Consider the following 21,752-nt stretch of genomic DNA (forward strand, 5'->3'; position numbering starts at 1 on the left):
ACCCAAACCCTACACAGACATCTTCTAATATATCTCTAGGTTGGGTTTACTCACTACAATGTTGTACAAATCCAATGACGACATTGGGTACAGCTACATTTTATTGTTTTCCAATACCACTGATCAGACATTCATTCCCATGGAGAAGACTCATGAGGTGGTCCAAGTTTTTACTCCACCCCACAATTTTAGTTTATGGTCATAACACAGAATACAAAGTGTAAAGGACCCTGGCCAGATAAGGTGCACATATGACATTGGAGATTGGTATTACCAAGGATGCCAATGTCCAGATCCTCCAACTCTTTCTCAACCTTAGGATAAATTTCAGGTCCACCTGTAAAGTCCAACTGGATTACTTTGGTTTTCCTTTTGGTTTGCTCCTCTGTAAAAGGTTAAAAACTTTTGTAAGAGTCAAGATTTTCTTAAGTTCTAGATAAAATATTCCCCTGAGCACCTCCAGAATCAGGAGACCTTATTGACCTTATGCCCAGCCAACCTCATCCTCACAGCCTTAATGTAGATCTTATTATTCATCCTGTATCTAGAAACTTAATGTATCACAGTACATAGTACAGTGTGTGGAGAATTTCTGTGTTTGGAGTCTTTACGCACATTAATTTTATTCAAAGATCTCATCTATTCTGACCACATCTAGATCCTTTATCCTGAAAGCAAGGATCCCAAACACATAGTGTGAGATAACGGGTCCCGGCGAAAGTACCGCCAGTGAACCCCGAACTCACTAAATCCGCTCAAAACATATCATAGTTCAAGGAGAAACAACTGAGCATTGATGAACAATTTTGATAAACTTTATTCCAAAACCAATAAAACAACATTAAATCTCATATCAAGTATCATGGAGTAATTTGAACAACGATGAAAGCTTAGAATATGCTGACAAGTAACCCCCATACTCCTACTCCCCCAAACCCCTGCCCACCCCCTCCAAAAAACCGAGGGAGGAACAAGGTTGAAGCACAAATGTTGGTGGAAATATGCCCATGGACACACGTGTGTCCAACCTGAAAGGAATCTAGCCCCATACACTACGTGATAGTATTAGATGAAACATCGTAATGGTACTAAAACCATGTAAATCAGTAAAAACACAGCACCAGGGGTTATAAGGTCCACAGGTAAATAGAGACACGGGTGAATAGAGACACAAATGTGCCTCAACCTAACAAATAGGCGCCAATGCGCACAAAAGTGCCGTCCCTGCTGCAGCTTATACAAAAATACTTGGAGTCATAGTGACCAGCGTATGGACATAAGCTTACCTAATTACAGGGCAGGGTGGGGAGACAGTCAGGAGGTGGTGGTCCCCGACGCGCGTTTCGCGGCCTCAAACCGCCGCTTCCTCAATCACGTAGTGTATGGGGCTAGATTCCTTTCAGGTTGGACCAGTGGCGTAGGAAGGGGGAGGCGAGCCAAGACCAGGCTCCCCCCACCCCCGGCCCCCGCTCTAATACTCACCTCTCCTGGTTCCTGCGGCAGCTGCAGCGTCTTCAGCACCCTCTGACTCTGCGACGTCTCAGGGCAGAGGGCGCGATGACGTCATCACTGTGCGCGCCGCTCAGCCTCTCTGTCCTGAGCGCTGCAGAGCCGGAGAGACGCTGACTGGCTGCACCGGACCTGCGCTAGGAACGGGAGAGGTGAGGATTTTTTTTTTTTTTCTTTATGTCTGACTCTGGGGGCAATGCTGGAGACACTGGGGCAATACTGGAGACCATGGGGCAGATTGCTGGACACACCGGGGCAATACTGGAGACCATGGGGCAGATTGCTGGACACACTGGGGCAATACTGGAGACCATGGGGCAGAATGCTGGACACACTGGAGGAGGAGAAGGACTTGGGGATCCTAGTTAATGATAAACTTACCTGGAGCAGCCAGTGCCAGGCAGCAGCTGCCAAGGCAAACAGGATCATGGGGTGCATTAAAAGAGGTCTGGATACACATGATGAGAGCATTATACTGCCTCTGTACAAATCCCTAGTTAGACCGCACATGGAGTACTGTGTCCAGTTTTGGGCACCGGTGCTCAGGAAGGATATAATGGAACTAGAGAGAGTACAAAGGAGGGCAACAAAATTAATAAAGGGGATGGGAGAACTACAATACCCAGATAGATTAGCGAAATTAGGATTATTTAGTCTAGAAAAAAGACGACTGAGGGGCGATCTAATAACCATGTATAAGTATATAAGGGGACAATACAAATATCTCGCTGAGGATCTGTTTATACCAAGGAAGGTGACGGGCACAAGGGGGCATTCTTTGCGTCTGGAGGAGAGAAGGTTTTTCCACCAACATAGAAGAGGATTCTTTACTGTTAGGGCAGTGAGAATCTGGAATTGCTTGCCTGAGGAGGTGGTGATGGCGAACTCAGTCGAGGGGTTCAAGAGAGGCCTGGATGTCTTCCTGGAGCAGAACAATATTGTATCATACAATTATTAGGTTCTGTAGAAGGACGTAGATCTGGGGATTTATTATGATGGAATATAGGCTGAACTGGATGGACAAATGTCTTTTTTCGGCCTTACTAACTATGTTACTATGTTACTATGTAATACTGGAGACCATGGGGCAGAATGCTGGACACACTGGGGCAATACTGAAGACCATGGGGCAGAATGCTGGACACACTGGGGCAATACTGGAGACCATGGGGCAGATTGCTGGACACACTGGGGCAATACTGAAGACCATGGGGCAGAATGCTGGACACACTGGGGCAATACTGAAGACCATGGGGCAGAATGCTGGACACACTGGGGCAATACAGGAGACCATGGGGCAGATTGCTGGACACACTGGGGCAATACTGGAGACCCTGGGGCAGATTTCTGGACACATTGAGGCAATGCTGGAGACCCTGGGGCAGATTTCTGGACACTGGGGCAGATTGCTGGACATGCTGGGGCATTGCTGTGCACGCTGGGGCAGATTGCTGTGCACGCTGGGGCAGATTGCTGTGCACTCTGGGGCAGATTGCTGTGCACTCTGGGGCAGATTGCTGTGCACTCTGGGGCAGATTGCTGTGCACTCTGGGGCAGATTGCTGTGCATTCTGGGGCAGATTGCTGTGCACACTGGGGCAGATTGCTGTGCACACTGGGGGCAATGCTGGACACACTGGGGGCAATGCTGGAGACCCTGGGGCAGATTTCTGGACACACTGGGGCAATGCTGGACACTGGGGAAGATTGTTGGACACTGGGGCAGATTGCTGGACACACTGGGGGCAATGCTGGACACACTGGGGCAATGCTGGACACACTGGGGCAATACTGGAGACCCTGGGGCAGATTTCTGGACACATTGAGGCAATGCTGGAGACCCTGGGGCAGATTTCTGGACACACTGGGGCAGATTTCTGGATATACTGGGGCAATGCTGGAGACACTGGGGCAATACTGGACACTGGGGCAGATTGCTGGACACTCTGGGGCAATGCTGGACACTGTGGCAGATTGCTGTGCACACTGTGGCAGATTGCTGTGCATACTGGGGCAGATTGCTGTGCACACTGGGGCAATGCTGGATACCCTGGGGCAGATTTCTGGACACACTGGGGCAATGCTGGACACTGGGGCAGATTGCTAGACACACTGGGGGTAATATGCTGGACACACTGGGGCAATGCTGGACAACATGGGGGTAATATGCTGGACACACTGGGGGCAGGACTTGAGGCATGGGCAGAATGTAGATACGGGGCATGATTGGAGACACGGGGCAGGATTGGATCATGGGGCAGGATTGGATCATGGGGCAGGACGGATACGATGGAGGCTGGTGGGGCAGGATGGGGAGATCATATGGGGTAGAATGGATACTCACGAGGGCAGGATGCGAGAACATATGGCTGGAGCCAGGAATGAGATAAACGGGGCCAGGGTGGGGAATATTATTACCATAGGGGCTAATTAAGGGTTATTATTACTGCAGTGATGTATTTATTTTATTTTTTTAGTTTACTGTTTTAAATGAGGGGGCGGTCCTGTTATTGTGCAGAGTGACACTATGTCACCTTTTTTTCTTCATGTGGTGTAATGTAGAAGTTGTGAAAAATTAAGTAATGTGTTCTGCAAGCGGAGCTCGAGATAACTGTGTTATTTCCTGCAGAAACGAGTCCTGGCTGGAAGGAATGATGGCGGTCTGTGCTGGATGAAAGATGAAGGACTTCACCTAGAGACGTCACTGGTGAGTCAGTGTTACCTATACACTGACACTATACACTGTATACTATATACAGCGGTCCTGTGTACAATGTCACCAGTGATCACTGTATTATCTATACATTATATACAGAGTTCCTGTGTATAATACCACCAGTGATCTCTGTATTACCTCTACACAGACACTGCATACTAAGTACAGATCTCCTGTGAATACTGGCACTTATGGTGATAGTATTGTGTTTTTTTTTTATTACTGATCAGTATTGTAGTATTCAGTCACTATGTGGTGGTAATATGTGGTCTGGAAATGGTGCGGTGGTATTTGTCCCTTGTATGTAGTATTATTCGGTCACTATGTGGTCTGGTCATGGTGTGGTGGTATTAAGTCACAGGTTTGGCATGTGGGGGTGACACCATTAGGCCCATTTTAAGTTCTACAAAACAGGAAAACCATTTTTGGTAACCTTTGTGTGTATTGAGCCGGGGGAGGGGGGGGGGGCGCCAAACTCGGGAACAGCCCCGTGCGGCAAAAGCTCTAGCTACGCCTCTGGGTTGGACACACGTGTGTCCATGGGCATATTTCCACCAACATTTGTGCTTCAACCTTGTTCCTCCCTCGGTTTTTTGGAGGGGGTGGGCAGGGGTTTGGGGGAGTAGGAGTATGGGGGTTACTTGTCAGCATATTCTAAGCTTTCATCGTTGTTCAAATTACTCCATGATACTTGATATGAGATTTAATGTTATTTTATTGGTTTTGGAATAAAGTTTATCAAAATTGTTCATCAATGCTCAGTTGTTTCTCCTTGAACTATGATCCTTTATCCTGCAGGCATCTAGAGATTTCATCTTGTTATCTGGAGACCTAATTGTTCTTATACTGAAGTCTCTGGATAAAGACGGGAAAAAATTCCTCAATTGTGCTATTATTAAATAGAAACCATTTTCAATTCATTTGTATCTGGAGACTCTTAATCTTCTTTAAATATTGATCAAGATGAGAATCTAGAAATAGGCAGCAAAAATGATGATTAGAGGGTTGTCCTTCTGGTTTACAATACCTAGACGAGATCTAGAAGGTTTCCAAACTACGAAAAGTCCTTATTAATGCTGCCAATATTTAGGGTTCATCTTCCACCAGTCTCAGGAGACATACATTTATCCTTTCAGGACTTGGGGAAGTATGAAGTCTTCAGATGAAGTCAAGAGGAATGTTGTGGTAGTGACATGTTAATTTAGGTTTCCAAGTACAGAAATGGGAATTTGAAATGAATGACTTGTCACTCTACGTGTCTGTATCTCGATATCTTATTTATGAGAATACCAGATATCTCCAGAATACCAGATGTCTCCAGAAGAAATCCAGAATCATCTCTTACCGATCCCTTTCGCAACATTTTTCAGCTTCTCTAGAGTCCTGCTGATGAGGACGATATCGAAACCCCTTTTGGCCAACTATGGAGAAGACACAGAGGTATGAGGACACAGAAGTGAGAGTTACGTTACAGATGGACTGGTGTCCACTCACCTCCTCAGCGTAGGACTTCCCAATTCCGTCTGTTGCTCCTGTTACCACTGAAAAATCAGAAAAGAATATAGAGTAAAAATATGTTGTTAGGGGTCAGTGGATTCACAGCTCTAAAAATTGTCCATGAATTTGCCCTCTATTTTGCAGCAGCAAATTGTCCAAAATGGACAAACTCCAGGAACGGCCCACAATAATGCCTGTGACTGTATAGATCACTGTCACTGATAGTCAACTGAATATCAAACTTTTTTTGAATATTTTTGGTTTTGTAGAGTTTGGGAACTCGCAATGGTAAATCTTAATTTAACGATGAAAAGGTTTATGTGCAACCATAAATAAGGAGTTAAAATAGTGGCACATGCAAAGGTTTGTGCTCCCTTCCCATTATGTATATATGTTTCTTTTGTAATGTGTGAGAACTTGGTGAACTCTTTACAATGTCACAATATGGAGTCTGGATTGCAGCCGTAAAACTCCACAGCAAAACCCACCACAATATATCTCCCAAGGCAATGAGCCTAGAAAGCAAGAGGCCACCCCCAGAAATCCTTCCCCTCATCCAGGTGATGTTGAGCCTGATGTCAGGAATGACAGTGACCTCAAAGGACTGTCTAATCGTGACCGTGACACACACCGGCCGCTCCAGATTTGGCTGCAACAGTAAATTATACCACATTGGCTAATAATCACGTTACTGTGGACTTTGCCCATAAGAAAAGGTCTGTAGGGAGTGGAGACAACGGATCAGCTGATAACAGTGCATGACTTTCAGGCAAGAGTTATTAACTGAAAACAATCACAAAGAATCGGGATGATCCAGAGAGATGATGAAACTTTACATAACTCTACACAGAGCCCATAAAAGAATTCACACCCCTTGTATTTTTGACATAATGAATCACAACTGATAGATGACATCTCTCTAATATCTAGGGGAAGACATAGTAACATAGTTAGTAAGTAACATAGTTAGTAAGGCCGAAAAAAGACATTTGTCCATCCAGTTCAGCCTATATTCCATCATAATAAATCCCCAGATCTACGTCCTTCTACAGAACCTAATAATTGTATGATACAATATTGTTCTGCTCCAGGAAGACATCCAGGCCTCTCTTGAACCCCTCGACTGAGTTCGCCATCACCACCTCCTCAGGCAAGCAATTCCAGATTCTCACTGCCCTAACAGTAAAGAATCCTCTTCTATGTTGGTGGAAAAACCTTCTCTCCTCCAGACGCAAAGAATGCCCCCTTGTGCCCGTCACCTTCCTTGGTATAAACAGATCCTCAGCGAGATATTTGTATTGTCCCCTTATATACTTATACATGGTTATTAGATCGCCCCTCAGTCGTCTTTTTTCTAGACTAAATAATCCTAATTTCGCTAATCTATCTGGGTATTGTAGTTCTCCCATCCCCTTTATTAATTTTGTTGCCCTCCTTTGTACTCTCTCTAGTTCCATTATATCCTTCCTGAGCACCGGTGCCCAAAACTGGACACAGTACTCCATGTGCGGTCTAACTAGGGATTTGTACAGAGGCAGTATAATGCTCTCATCATGTGTATCCAGACCTCTTTTAATGCACCCCATGATCCTGTTTGCCTTGGCAGCTGCTGCCTGGCACTGGCTGCTCCAGGTAAGTTTATCATTAACTAGGATCCCCAAGTCCTTCTCCCTGTCAGATTTACCCAGTGGTTTCCCGTTCAGTGTGTAATGGTGATATTGATTCCTTCTTCCCATGTGTATAACCTTACATTTATCATTGTTAAACCTCATCTGCCACCTTTCAGCCCAAGTTTCCAACTTATCCAGATCCATCTGTAGCAGAATACTATCTTCTCTTGTATTAACTGCTTTACATAGTTTTGTAGCATCTGCAAATATCGATATTTTACTGTGTAAACCTTCTACCAGATCATTAATGAATATGTTGAAGAGAACAGGTCCCAATACCGACCCCTGCGGTACCCCACTGGTCACAGCGACCCAGTTAGAGACTATACCATTTATAACCACCCTCTGCTTTCTATCACTAAGCCAGTTACTAACCCATTTACACACATTTTCCCCCAGACCAAGCATTCTCATTTTGTGTACCACCCTCTTGTGCGGCACGGTATCAAACGCTTTGGAAAAATCGAGATATACCACGTCCAATGACTCACCGTGGTCCAGCCTATAGCTTACCTCTTCATAACTAGTCTACATAAGAGGAAATAAGTGAATGCATAATGTCGTAGAGAAAAATAAAAATCCATACAGACATCTCCAGAGAGGTAACTTGTCACCCTCACACTAAAAATATGGGGAAGAGAGAAAACTAATTATAACTGAAGAGCTGACACTCCAACCTCCTTAGAAGTAGGACTACACATTGATCATGTGTAATTTATTATAGCTAGAAAGAGAGAAACTAATTAAAAAAGGTGAAATAGAGAGAGAGATGATGCTTCAACCTCCTTTGAAACAGAGGCCTCCTGCAGTGCTCAGGTAATTACAACAGGAGTTTTCAACAGCAGTTTTTCTCTGTGGAAAATCATGAAGGCTGAGATCTTTTTATGCAGAGGTGGGAGAAGTATCTTTCCTAAAGAAGGAGGTTCCCCTCTTCAAAGAAAAACTGGACAATTACTGTAGATACTCTGTCTCCGGGGTCCAGATATGAATATAGGGATTTCGCATCAATCTGATATTTGTGGGAGATATATTTTCAGTGTTGTAGTGAAAGGACAAATATAATGCATTCACTAACATCACTGTCTGTCCATTAGCACCCCTACAATATAATAACAATCTGATGGATGATGTTATCTATGTCATATGTCATTTGTCATTTCTATCATAAGGTAAAATCGAGACAGGAAATCTACCACCTGGGACTTGCAGGGGCAAAGATGTCTTGTAAGTTAGGGATCTTATAAAAATAAAAGGGCTGAGCGCATCCCACAAACAGCCCCCACATGAGCTGATCAAGGAGAGGTATGTGGGAGTAACCTTGAGCTAACAGAAGGCAGAATTTGGGTTTGGGTCATGGTTCATTCTGGAAGTCATAAGTTTGCTGTGAGGGTTTTCCGTTTTCCCAATCGGAGTGATTCCCTCTGCTAAGCTCTGAGCCATTTCCATGACATCAAGTTTAGCAAATTTCTTTATTCCTTTTTTTATTTTATGTAATTGTATATATCGTATTGTTTTGTTCCCATTTTTGTATCATCTGGTATATTTTTTATAAACACTGACTCCTTTTCTGGAATAAATATAAAATTGGAATGGGAGGTGTATATGCAGCGCCCCAGAGTCCTGGTTGTTGCAGTAATGTCATTCTTCCACCAGTGGGAGTGATGTTACGTCTGATGGCACCAAAGGAGTTCACCCTGCCAGGTATCACAAAACACACAGCACACTTCACACTCCAGTCCATCAGGGGGAGCAAAAGGTTCTATTTACTAGGCTACTCCTCACATTAGGGTAAAACTGGTGGGATGGATAGGAAGTTAGACAGAAGTAGACTGGGCTTTGCCCAAGTAACACCTAGGCAGAAGAGAGAAGCTGACTGGGCTCGGCCCAGGGAATACCTGTCAGGCAGACAGAGGAAAAAGGAAAGAACATCAGAGGCTCAGCAAGATAGAAAGACACGGAGCTGCGCCTGCAACCCATGCGGCAGCATCCTAAGAAAGGACACAAAAGGAATTGTGTTGTAGAGAGTGAGCCACGAAGTCACAGCACAAGGAGAACAAAAACCAGGAGTCCTGTCCTAAGAGAGGCTGCCTCCTTCTGGAGCGCGGGCCGGTGGCCGGAACACCGAGGGAGTAATTGACTCTACGCTTTACTTCAGAGACCGGCAGGGCAGTCAATTCCAAGTTGGCTGTCCGACCTAAACACCTAAGCAGACACGGTGGCAATTGTGGAGGAGGGGCGTCTCTAGGGTCCCTATAAAATAGCCTCAGGCCACCACCGTCATACGGGTTTGTCCTATCCATCTGGGGGACAGAAAAAGAAAACATAACATCCACAAAAGTTGTGAGGACCTTACTGAGTTGCTCAGCGGGGGGTACTACAATGCACGAGCGCTAGTAGGAGGTCTACTGATTTCCACCTGGAGAAGGGGACTCTGGAATTGCCATCAGCCCGGCCGGACTCTGCCTACCCTGTCATCCGGCACTCTGGACTGTGGATGCTGAAGCCTTCAGTAAAGTTAAATAGACTGCACCCATTGTGTCCTCGTTATTCACCGCGCCTTGCACTATCCACATCACCATCTACACTTCTGGGAAGCCCTGGGGAAACACTTCACCTGTGGGAAGGTATACCATCTAGCTGCCATAACATCACCCCAGCGGACCCCTGAGCAGCGTCGGTCACTCTGACCGAATACCACAGGTGGCATCACGAACACTACCGTTATCTACGAACTCTGCCTTTTATTGGGCGCAAAAAAAAAAACACAAAAATTGAGCTATACTTGAGTTGGTACACATGCAGAGGTTAAACGCATGTTCACATTGGCCACAAAACATTAAAACCTACAAGAGAAAAAAGTAAGCGAAAACCCTGATGTAACTAAGTAAAAAAGCAAAAGTGCATCTAAATAACACAGATTTTTTAGTAATACTGCTTTTTGATAAAAAAAATAGCACAAAAGCCATCCCACCTCGTCACGGTAACTCTGATCGGGACAGTCCTACACTGTATAATATTAAGACCTTATCATCTGTCAATGTTGACCACAGTGTGAATAAGGGCAGACAAAAAGGTACCATCGCCACCACCACCACCGTGGTTGCCAAGGAGTTGACTGCAGTGATGACCTGTGCTCCAGCTGCTCATAAACAGAAGACTGTGGGTACTCAGACCCCCATTTAGAGTGAGGGGGCCCCTTATGTAGCACCTGGTAGCCGCCAGTATCCAGCTGGGCTACCTCCACCTGTGCTACCTCCAGAACTCCAATAAACCTCGGAGAACCACAACCTGTAAATAGTTATTTTAAAACTTTTCCTTTGTTTGCTGCTTCAAAACCCATCTAGGGTTAATCCTTAAAGGGATCCCTTTGTTTACCTGGGATCCCTATTGTTCCCGTTCGCACAAGTTCATCATGGTTTTAAAGGAACATTGGAATCATGGACGGTGAATGGTTCCCAAACTGTCCTCTGTATATAGTTTGCACCTTCTTAAAGGTGCTCTCTACTGGTTTTACAAGAAAGAAGACTTTGCGAAGAAACTGTTCCTGATGACGACGTGAAAGTTTCTATTGTCTTACAGCTTATAACAGACTTGTTGATTGTTTGCACTACCTCAGAGGAGATTTGAGTTTTCCCTCTTAAAGGGAATGCTTACTTGTTGCACTTTGCCTTAAGAATGTTTGATAATGTTCAGAATAGGAAATAACTTAGATGACATACTTTAAAATAAAATGATAGGTTTTAGGAAAGAGATGCAGTAGGCCTGTGGGGGTAGACAGATAGTCCTGCATATGAAGAAGAAAGATAAAGAAAATGTTGAATAGCACCTTAAGGGTTAATGATAGTATACCCTTAGAGGGTAATTGCACTAAGTAGATAGAATACCTGTATCGGTAATTATGTTCCATAGTTAGATAATAACTGTTTCAGTTTGCCTTTAAAAGTCAAGCGCACAATGTAAATATGTTTTTGTTTGCAACGTTCAAGTGTTCTCACCTCCCATAAAGGGAAGCACTGTTAAATGAATTTGTTTTAAAGCATTTCAAAAATTTAGCATGTCTTTTGCTAACCTATAATTGTTGTGTTCTTTTCCCAGCCCGGGTGTCCTGGATTTAACGGGGGGAGGGGGAGTGCAGCACCCCAGAGTCCTGGTCGTTGCAGTAATGTCATTCTTCCACCAGGGGGAGTGATGTTACGTCTGATGGCACCAAAGGAGTTCACCCTGCCAGGTATCACAAAACACACAGCACACTTCACACTCCAGTCCACCAGGGGGAGCAAAAGGTTCTATTTACTAGGCCACTCCTCACATTAGGGTAAAACTGGTGGGTTGGATAGGAAGTTAGACAGAAGTAGACTGGGCCCCGGCTTTGCCCAAGTAACACCTTGGCAGAAGAGAGAAGCTGACTAGGCTAGGCCCAGGGAATACCTGTCAGGCAGACAGAGGAAAAAGGAAAGAACATCAGAGGCTCAGCAAGATAGAAAGACACGGAGCTGCGCCTGCAGCCCATGCAGTATCATCCTAAGAAAGGACACGAAAGGAATTGTGTTGTAGAGAGTGAGCCACGAAGTCACAGCACAAGGAGAACAAAAACCAGAAGGAGTCCTGTCCTAAGAGAGGCTGCCTCCTTCTGGAGCGCGGGCCGGTGGCCGGAACACCGAGGGAGTAATTGACTCTACGCTTTACTTCAGAGACCGGCAGGGCAGTCAATTCCAAGTTGGCTGTCCGACCTAAACACCTAAGCAGACACGGTGGCAATTGTGGAGGAGGGGCATCTCTAGGGTCCCTATAAAATAGCCTCAGGCCACCACCATCATACGGGTTTGTCCTATCCATCTGGGGGACAGAGAAAGAAAACATAACATCCACAAAAGTTGTGAGGACCTTACCGAGTTGCTCAGCAGGGGGGTACTACAGCGCACGAGCGCTAGTAAGAGGTCTACTGATTTCCACCTGGAGAAGGGGACTCTGGAATTGCCATCAGACCGGCCGGACCCTGCCTACCCTGTCGTCCGGCACCCTGGACTGTGGATGCTGAAGCCTTCAGTAAAGGTAAATAGACTGCACCCATTGTGTCCTCGTTATGCACCGCGCCTTGCACTATCCACCATCACCATCTACACTTCTGGGAAGCCCTGGGGATATACTTCACCTGTGGGAAGGTATACCATCTAGCTGTCATAACATCACCCCAGCGGACCCCTGAGCAGCGTCAGTCACTCTGACCGCATACCACAGGTGGCGTCATGAACACTACCGTTATCTACGAACTCTGCCTTTTATTGGGCGCCCCTCATAGGGCCACGGTCCGGGTCGGGCCACCGTGACATCCTCACTGAAGGAACTGTAGGACCCGGTACCGAGTACCCCATTGCCCTTACGTGGGGGCGATCCATATATATCATACGCTCCCAATAACTGGCCTTGTAGTGGGAGCAGCCGCGGCCTCGTCTATCACTTGGCAGACAATTGTGTGATTGTCCTGACCATTGGAGGCAGTGGAGTTGCATGTCCTTGACAACTGGTGGCAGAGATAGGATCTGTGTGATCTCTCCTGTGTCATCTGTGACAAAGTGGTAACAGTGGTGGGATCTGCTTCACTGAGTATCCATAACACATAAATATTCACACGCTTCACTATTTTAGTTAAAAAGTCTAAACCACAGGGAACGTGTCTGCCATTTCTTGTTCATGAATGACTTTAGGGCCCATGTATGTGTTGGATGTTCATCTTCAGAATAGCCCCAGGGCCACTTACCTGCCCGGCCTCCAATCTTTTTAAGGTCCATCCTCCACAATATGAATGTTGAGGGTTTTCTTGCGGCCTGCAGCAGATTTTTATCCAGGATTGCTATGTGCTCAGTGCTCTACTGTAGTAATTTCTCCCCATCACAAGGGTTCAGTAGATGGCTCATGTACATAATCGATTTTCCCTTTTATCATATACCACGCCTGTGCTGGATATGTCAAACACTAGAAGTGATGCTTTGGGTTTACAGGTCCCTTGGTGCCTGCAGCAGGTTTTCATTCTCTATTTATATCTCTTTACTGCTAAAATATCCGCCCCACCACTAGCGCTGTTTCCCACATTATTAGGGGTCGACGTACGAGTTGGACTTACCCCCCTCACGACCACTTTCTTGCTCCAGCCTCCATACTTTTTCAGGTCCATCCTCCAAGCCGGGGACTTTAGGACAGAAGCCTACTTACGGCCTGAGGAGGTATTTATCAGGATTTCTGTATATTCTGTTGCGCTGAAGCCCTCGCTCTACCATGTGCCCCACATAGTCCCATAGCATTTAGAGAAGTAGAGCGCCCATGCATGTGTCCTGAATGCCACTTACCTGCCCAGCCTCCATACTTTCTTAGGTCTGTCCTCCACACCCTGGAGAGGAAATGAACTCTGAATCCTTTTAGGACGATCCATAACTGTTTGGTGACCAGGTAGCATAGTGCCAGCTGTCCCAGCAGGTTGAGCCCTTGAGACAGAAGACACTCCATTTCTTCCCTTGTGTAGTTGCTCTGAGCACGCCACCTGGTAATATCGGCAGGTAAACTTCCATAGTCCCACCTCCAGCTGATAGCTGGAGATCTAAGCCAGCATCACATACGTCGTCCCTGACAGGTAGCGGAGTACGTGCCAGCGACCAGGGTGGAGATAGGCTCAATGCACAGTAAATAATTAAATGTGACTCTGAAGTTCACACAGAGTACAATGTCCCTTACTAGTAGAAGGTGCCAAGATAAATGACAAAAGATCTGCCAGGTGACTGTCACGGATTAAAGGGAGGATATCTTTATCATCCCCACCGCTCACACCAATAAGTCATGAACCGGGGTTGTTTCGTTGCCCAGTTCATTCTGAAGGGGATTTATCTATATCCCTCTTCCCAGTTCCAGTTTGGAAATTGCAGCTCTCCGGCACCCCCCTTACCCTCAGGTCAGACAGGGTACTGCGCCTAGGATAATTAGTCACCAGAAAGGCTGCCTTACTTTGTACTGGCTAATAGCCACACTGCAACGAGGGCAATATAACTACTCCCACTCAGGTGGGAACAATAATTAACAACGCCGTCCATCACTACAAAGTCTCCCAAAAAGCACAGGACAAATTCGCTGCCACCAGCTCTGATTCCTTAATTAATAACGGGTACAGAGCTGTTATGATTCGGTGACCTTGGAGCAGCATGAAAACTTTCCCTGAAGTAGGTGGTCACTATACTGACCGCAATCCTGATCTTAATACCGCAACTAGAAGTAGCCGTGGAGTGTACCTAACAAACCTAGACACCTCGTCACAGCCGGAGGACTAAATACCCCTAAAGATGGAAATAGGAATACTGTCTTGCCTCAGGGCAGAACCCCAAAGGATAGACAGCCCCCCACAAATATTGGCGGTGAGTCGGAGAGGAAAAACATACACAGGCAGAAAAACAGGATTTAGCACACGAGGCCACTCTAGCTAAAATAGGACAGGATAGAACAGAGTTCTGTGCGGTCAGTATTAACCTCTATCTGACCTCGGACGGGATAGTACGTCCGAGGTCAGATCCCCTGCTTTGATGCAGGGCTCCGCGGTGAGCCCGCATCAAAGCTGGGACATGTCAGCTGTTTTGAACAGCTGACATGTGCCCGTAATAGGCACGGGCAGAATCGCGATCTGCCCGCACCTATTAACTAGCAGACAGCGGCACTTAACTACCGCTTCCGGACGGGCGGCCGGAAATGACGTCATCGCCGACCCCCGTCACATGATCGGGGGTCGGCGATGCATCTCCATTGTAACCATAGAGGTCCTTGAGACCTCTATGGTTACTGATCGCCGGTGGCTGTGAGCGCCACCCTGTGGTCGGCGCTCACAGCACACCTCCATTTCTGCTACATAGCAGCGATCAGCAGATCGCTGCTATGTAGCAGAGGCGATCGAGTTGTGCCTGCTTCTAGCCTCCCATGGAGGCTATTGAAGCATGGCAAAAGTAAAAAAAAAAGTTGAAAAAAATGTTAAAAAAATAAAAAAAATATAAAAGTTTAAATCAACCCCCTTTCTCCCCAACCAAAATAAATCAATAAAAAAATATAAAATCTACGCATATTTGGTATCGCCGCGCTCAGAATCGCCCAATCTATCAACTAAAAAAAAAGCATTAACCTGATCGCTAAACAGCGTAGCGGGAAAAAAATTCAAAACGCCAGAATTACGTTTTTTTGGTCGCCACGACATTGCATTAAAATGCAATAACGGGCGACCAAAAGCACGTATCTACCGAAATGCTATCATTAAAAACGTCATCTCGGCACGCAAAAAATAAGCCCTCAACCGACCCCAGATCACGAAAAATGGAGACGCTACATGTATCGGAAAATGGCGCAATATTTTTTATTTTTTTTTAGCAAAGTTTGGAATTTTTTTTCACCACTTAGATAAAAAATAACCTAGTCATGTTAGGTGTCTATGAACTCGTACTGACCTGGAGAATCATAATGGCAGGTCAGTTGTAGCATTTAGTGAACCTAGCAAAAAAGCCAAACAAAAAACAAGTGTGGGATTGCACTTTTTTTGCAATTTCACCGCACTTGGAATTTTTTTTCTGTTTTCTAGTACACGACATGCTAAAACCAATGATGTCGTTCAAAAGTACGACTTGTCTCGCAAAAAATAAGCCCTCACATGGCCAAATTGACGGAAAAATAAAAAAGTTATGGCTCTGGGAAGGAGGGGAGTGAAAAACGAACACGGAAAAACGAAAAATCCCAAGGTCATGAAGGGGTTAAAACCCTTCAAAAACATCCACAGCAGAATATCCAAAAACTTCCTCCATCTAACTAAAGATGTAGGAGCGTATATCTGCAACTCCAGCGAATCCTACATTCAGAGCAGGAATACAATCAAAAACAAGCACACAGCAGTGTGCCACAGAAAAAGAAACAGACACTTATCTTTGCTGAAATGGCAGCCAAGCAGGAGTAGCCAGGCAGAGATCAATCATATCCCAAAAGACATTGACAACTGGCAAGGGCTAATGAATCCTGCACACCTAAGTATCCCAGTCAGAACTGCAATCAGCAGATACACCTGTGTTATGAACTGGTGATTCAGAAACACAATGGACCTGGTGGTTAAGAGCACACAAAGTGACCTGATAGTTAATAACAACATAGGACGAGCTCTGAGACGTGAGAACTCTGCTGACCGCAATCCCTAATCCTATCACACCACACTAGAGGTAGCCGTGGAGCGCTCCTGACCAGACCTAGGCGCCTCGGGCACAGCCTGAGAAACTAGCTAGCCCTGAAGATAGAAAAATAAGCCTACCTTGCCTCAGAGAAATTCCCCAAAGGAAAAGGCAGCCCCCCCACATATAATGACTGTGAGTAAAGATGAAAATACAAACACAGAGATGAAATAGGTATTAGCAAAGTGAGGCCCGACTTACTGAATAGACCGAGGATAGTAAAGATAGCTTTACGGTCAGCACAAAAACCTACAAACAACCACGCAGAGGGAGCAAAAAGACCCTCCGTACCGACTAACGGCACGGAGGTGCTTCCTCTGCGTCCCAGAGCTTCCAGCAAGCAAGAAAAACCAATATAGCAAGCTGGACAGAAAAATAGCAAACAAAAGTAACACAAGCAGTACTTAGCTTGTGCAGGGCAGACAGGCCACAAGACGATCCAGGAGAGAGCAAGACCAATACTGGAACATTGACTGGAGGCAAGGAACAAAGAACTAGGTGGAGTTAAATAGAGCAGCACCTAACGACCTAACCTCGTCACCTGAGGAAGGAAACTCAGAAGCCGCAGCCCCACTCACATCCACCAGATGAAGCTCATGGACAGAACCAGCCGAAGTACCACTCATGACCACAGGAGGGAGCTTGACCACAGAATTCACAACAGTACCCCCCCCTTGAGGAGGGGTCACCGAACCCTCACCAGAGCCCCCAGGCCGACCAGGATGAGCCAAATGAAAGGCACGAACCAGATCGGCAGCATGAACATCAGAGGCAAAGACCCAGGAATTATCTTCCTGACCATAACCCTTCCACTTAACCAGGTACTGGAGTTTCCGTCTCGAAATACGAGAATCCAAAATCTTCTCCACTATATACTCCAACTCCCCCTCAACCAAAACCGGAGCAGGAGGATCAACGGATGGAACCACAGGTGCCACGTATCTCCGCAACAATGACCTATGGAATACATTATGGATGGAAAAAGAAGCTGGAAGGGTCAAACGAAAAGACACAGGATTAAGAACCTCAGAAATCCTATACGGACCAATGAAACGAGGCTTAAACTTAGGAGAGGAAATTTTCATAGGAATATAACGAGACGACAACCAAACCAAATCCCCAACACGAAGTCGGGGACCCACACAGCGCCTGCGGTTAGCGAAACGTTGAGCCTTCTCCTGGGACAATGTCAAATTGTCCACTACATGAGTCCAAATCTGTTGCAACCTATCCACCACAGTATCCACACCAGGACAGTCCGAAGACTCAACCTGCCCTGAAGAGAAACGAGGATGGAAACCAGAATTGCAGAAAAACGGCGAAACCAAAGTAGCCGAGCTGGCCCGATTATTAAGGGCGAACTCAGCCAAAGGCAAAAAGGACACCCAATCATCCTGATCAGCAGAAACAAAACATCTCAGATATGTTTCCAAGGTCTGATTGGTTCGTTCAGTTTGACCATTTGTCTGAGGATGGAAAGCCGAGGAAAAAGACAAATCAATGCCCATCCTAGCACAAAAGGCTCGCCAAAACCTCGAAACAAACTGGGAACCTCTGTCAGAAACGATGTTCTCCGGAATGCCATGTAAACGAACCACATGTTGGAAAAACAATGGCACCAAATCAGAGGAGGAAGGCAATTTAGACAAGGGTACCAAATGGACCATCTTAGAGAAGCGATCACAAACCACCCAAATGACCGACATCTTTTGAGAGACGGGGAGATCCGAAATAAAATCCATAGAGATATGTGTCCAGGGCCTCTTCGGGACCGGCAAGGGCAAAAGCAACCCACTGGCACGAGAACAGTAGGGCTTAGCCCGAGCACAAATCCCACATCCCGCGACAGAGACGGCCACCAAAAGGATCTAGCCTCTTGGCTGGTCATCTCTGGTACCAAAGATTCCAGGATGACCAGCCAACACCGAACAATGAACCTCAGAGATAACTCTACTCGTCCATTTATCAGGGACAAACAGTTTCTCCGCTGGGCAACGGTCAGGTCTATTAGCCTGAAATTTTTGCAGCACCCGCCGCAAATCAGGGGAGATGGCAGACAAAATAACCCCCTCTTTGAGAATACCCGCCGGCTCAGGCAAACCCGGAGAGTCGGGCGCAAAACTCCTATAAAGGGCATCCGCCTTCACATTCTTAGAGCCCGGAAGGTACGAAACCACAAAGTCAAAACGGGAGAAAAACAGCGACCAACGAGCCTGTCTAGGATTCAACCGTTTGGCAGACTCGAGATAAGTCAAGTTCTTATGATCAGTCAAGACCACCACGCGATGCTTAGCTCCTTCAAGCCAATGACGCCACTCCTCAAATGCCCACTTCATGGCCAGCAACTCTCGATTGCCAACATCATAATTACGCTCAGCAGGCGAAAACTTCCTGGAAAAGAAGGCACATGGTTTCATCACCGAGCCATCAGAACTTCTTTGCGACAAAACAGCCCCTGCTCCAATCTCAGAAGCATCAACCTCGACCTGGAACGGGAGCGAAACATCTGGCTGGCACAACACAGGGGCAGAAGAAAAACGACGCTTCAACTCCTGAAAAGCTTCCACAGCAGCAGAAGACCAATTGACCACATCAGCACCCTTCTTGGTTAAATCAGTCAACGGTTTAGCAATACTAGAAAAATTATTGATGAAGCAACGATAAAAATTAGCAAAGCCCAGGAACTTTTGCAGACTCTTCAGAGATGTTGGCTGAGTCCACTCATAAATGGCCTGAACTTTAACAGGGTCCATCTCGATAGTAGAAGGGGAAAAAATGAAACCCAAAAATGAAACCTTCTGAACACCAAAGAGACACTTTGACCCCTTCACAAACAAAGAATTAGCACGCAGGACCTGGAACACCACTCTAACCTGCTTCACGTGAGACTCCCAATCATCCGAGAAGACCAAAATATCATCCAAGTATACAATCAGGAATTTATCCAGGTACTCTCGGAAGATGTCATGCATAAAGGACTGAAATACTGATGGAGCATTGGAAAGCCCGAATGGCATAACCAGGTACTCAAAATGGCCCTCATGCGTATTAAATGCTGTTTTCCATTCATCGCCCTGTTTAAAACGCACAAGATTATACGCACCACGAAGATCTATCTTGGTGAACCAACTAGCCCCCTTAATCCGAGCAAACAAATCAGACAGCAGCGGCAAGGGGTACTGAAATTTGACTGTGATTTTATTTAGAAGGCGGTAATCAATACAAGGTCTCAGCGAACCATCCTTCTTGGCCACAAAAAAGAACCCTGCTCCCAATGGTGACGACGACGAGTGAATATGACCCTTCTCCAAGGATTCCTTTACGTAACTCCGCATAGCGGCGTGTTCAGGCACAGACAAATTAAACAGTCGACCTTTAGGAAACTTACTACCAGGAATCAAATTGATAGCACAATCGCAATCCCTATGCGGAGGTAGGGCACTGGATTTGGGCTCATCAAATACATCCCGGTAATCCGACAAGAACTCTGGGACCTCAGAAGGGGTGGATGACGAAACAGACAAAAATGGAACATCACCATGCACCCCCTGACAACCCCAGCTGGACACAGACATTGATTTCCAATCCAATACTGGGTTATGGACTTGTAGCCATGGCAACCCCAACACGACCACATCATGCAGATTATGCAACACCAAAAAGCGAATATCCTCCTGGTGCGCAGGAGCCATGCACATGGTCAGTTGGGTCTAGTACTGAGGCTTATTCTTGGCCAAAGGCGTAGCATCAATTCCTCTCAGTGGAATAGGATACTGCAAGGGCTCCAAGAAAAACCCACAGCGCCTAGCAAACTCCAAGTCCATCAAATTCAGGGCAGCGCCTGAATACACAAATGCCATGACAGAATAGGACGACAAAGAGCAGATCAAAGTAACGGACAAAAGAAATTTCGACTGTATCGTACCAATGGTGGCAGACCTAGCGAACCGCTTAGTGCGCTTAGGACAATCGGAAATAGCATGAGTGGAATCACCACAGTAAAAACACTGCCCATTCCGACGTCTGTGTTCTTGCCGTTCAGCTCTGGTCAAAGTCCTATCACACTGCATAGGCTCAGGTTTATGTTCAGATAACACCGTCAAATGGTGCACAGTTTTACGCTCACGTAAGCGTCGATCGATCTGAATGGCCAAAGACATAGACTCATTCAGACCAGCAGGCATAGGAAATCCCACCATAACATCCTTAAGGGCTTCAGAGAGACCCTTTCTGAAAATTGCTGCCAGCGCACATTCATTCCATTGAGTGAGCACAGACCACTTCCTAAACTTCTGACAATATACCTCTATCTCATCCTGACCCTGACACAGAGTCAGTAAACTTTTTTCTGCCTGATCCACTGAATTAGGTTCATCGTACAGCAATCCGAGCGCCAGGAAAAACGCATCAATATTACATAATGCAGGATCTCCTGGCGCAAGAGAAAATGCCCAGTCCTGAGGGTCGCCACGTAAAAAAGAAATAATGATCCTGACTTGTTGAACTGGGTCACCAGAGGAGCGAGGTTTCAAAGCCAGAAATAGTTTACAATTGTTTTTGAAACTCAGAAATTTAGTTCTATCTCCAAAAAAACAAATCAGGAATAGGAATTCTTGGTTCTAACATAGAATTCTGAACCACAAAGTCTTGAATATTTTGTACTCTTGCCGTGAGCTGATCCACACAAGAAGACAGACCTTTAATGTCCATCGCTACACCTGTGTCCTGAACCACCCAAATGTCTAGGGGAAAAAAAAGGCAAAACACAGTGCAGAGAAAAGAAAATGGTCTCAGAACTTCTGTTTTCCCTCTATTGAGAATCATTAGTACTTTGGGCCTCCAGTACTGTTATGATTAGGTAATTCAGTACCACAATGGACATAGAAGTCAGAGCACATACAGTGACCTGACAATAACCCAAAAACATAGAACGAGCTCTGAGACGTGGGAACTCTGCTGACCGCAATCCCTAATCCTCTCCAACCACACTAGAGGCAGCCGTGGATTGCGCCTATGCAACTCGGCACAGCCTGAGAAACTAGCTAGCCTGAAGATAGAAAATAAGCCTACCTTGCCTCAGAGAAATACCCCAAAGGAAAAGGCAGCCCCCCACATATAATGACTGTGA

The 21,752-nt window shown here is 45.9% G+C and overlaps 1 protein-coding gene across 1 annotated transcript in view; it reads right to left on the bottom strand.

Moving 5' to 3' along the window:
- Positions 1 to 14,067, bottom strand: part of LOC138677372 (very-long-chain 3-oxoacyl-CoA reductase-B-like) — a 28,211-nt gene extending 14,144 nt beyond the window's left edge. Inside the window, exons 1-4 of the mRNA XM_069767443.1 lie at positions 13,736 to 14,067; positions 5,719 to 5,765; positions 5,570 to 5,645; positions 275 to 385 (exon numbers count right to left, since the gene is read on the bottom strand). Coding sequence (XP_069623544.1) covers positions 275 to 385; positions 5,570 to 5,645; positions 5,719 to 5,765; positions 13,736 to 13,892 — 391 coding nt within the window. The 5' untranslated portion in view covers positions 13,893 to 14,067. The remainder of the gene's footprint in view (positions 1 to 274; positions 386 to 5,569; positions 5,646 to 5,718; positions 5,766 to 13,735) is intronic.
- Between the last annotated feature and the right edge of the window lie 7,685 nt (positions 14,068 to 21,752).

This window comes from Ranitomeya imitator, chromosome 4, assembly GCF_032444005.1.
Source record: "Ranitomeya imitator isolate aRanImi1 chromosome 4, aRanImi1.pri, whole genome shotgun sequence".
In the NCBI taxonomy this organism is placed as follows: domain Eukaryota; kingdom Metazoa; phylum Chordata; class Amphibia; order Anura; family Dendrobatidae; genus Ranitomeya; species Ranitomeya imitator.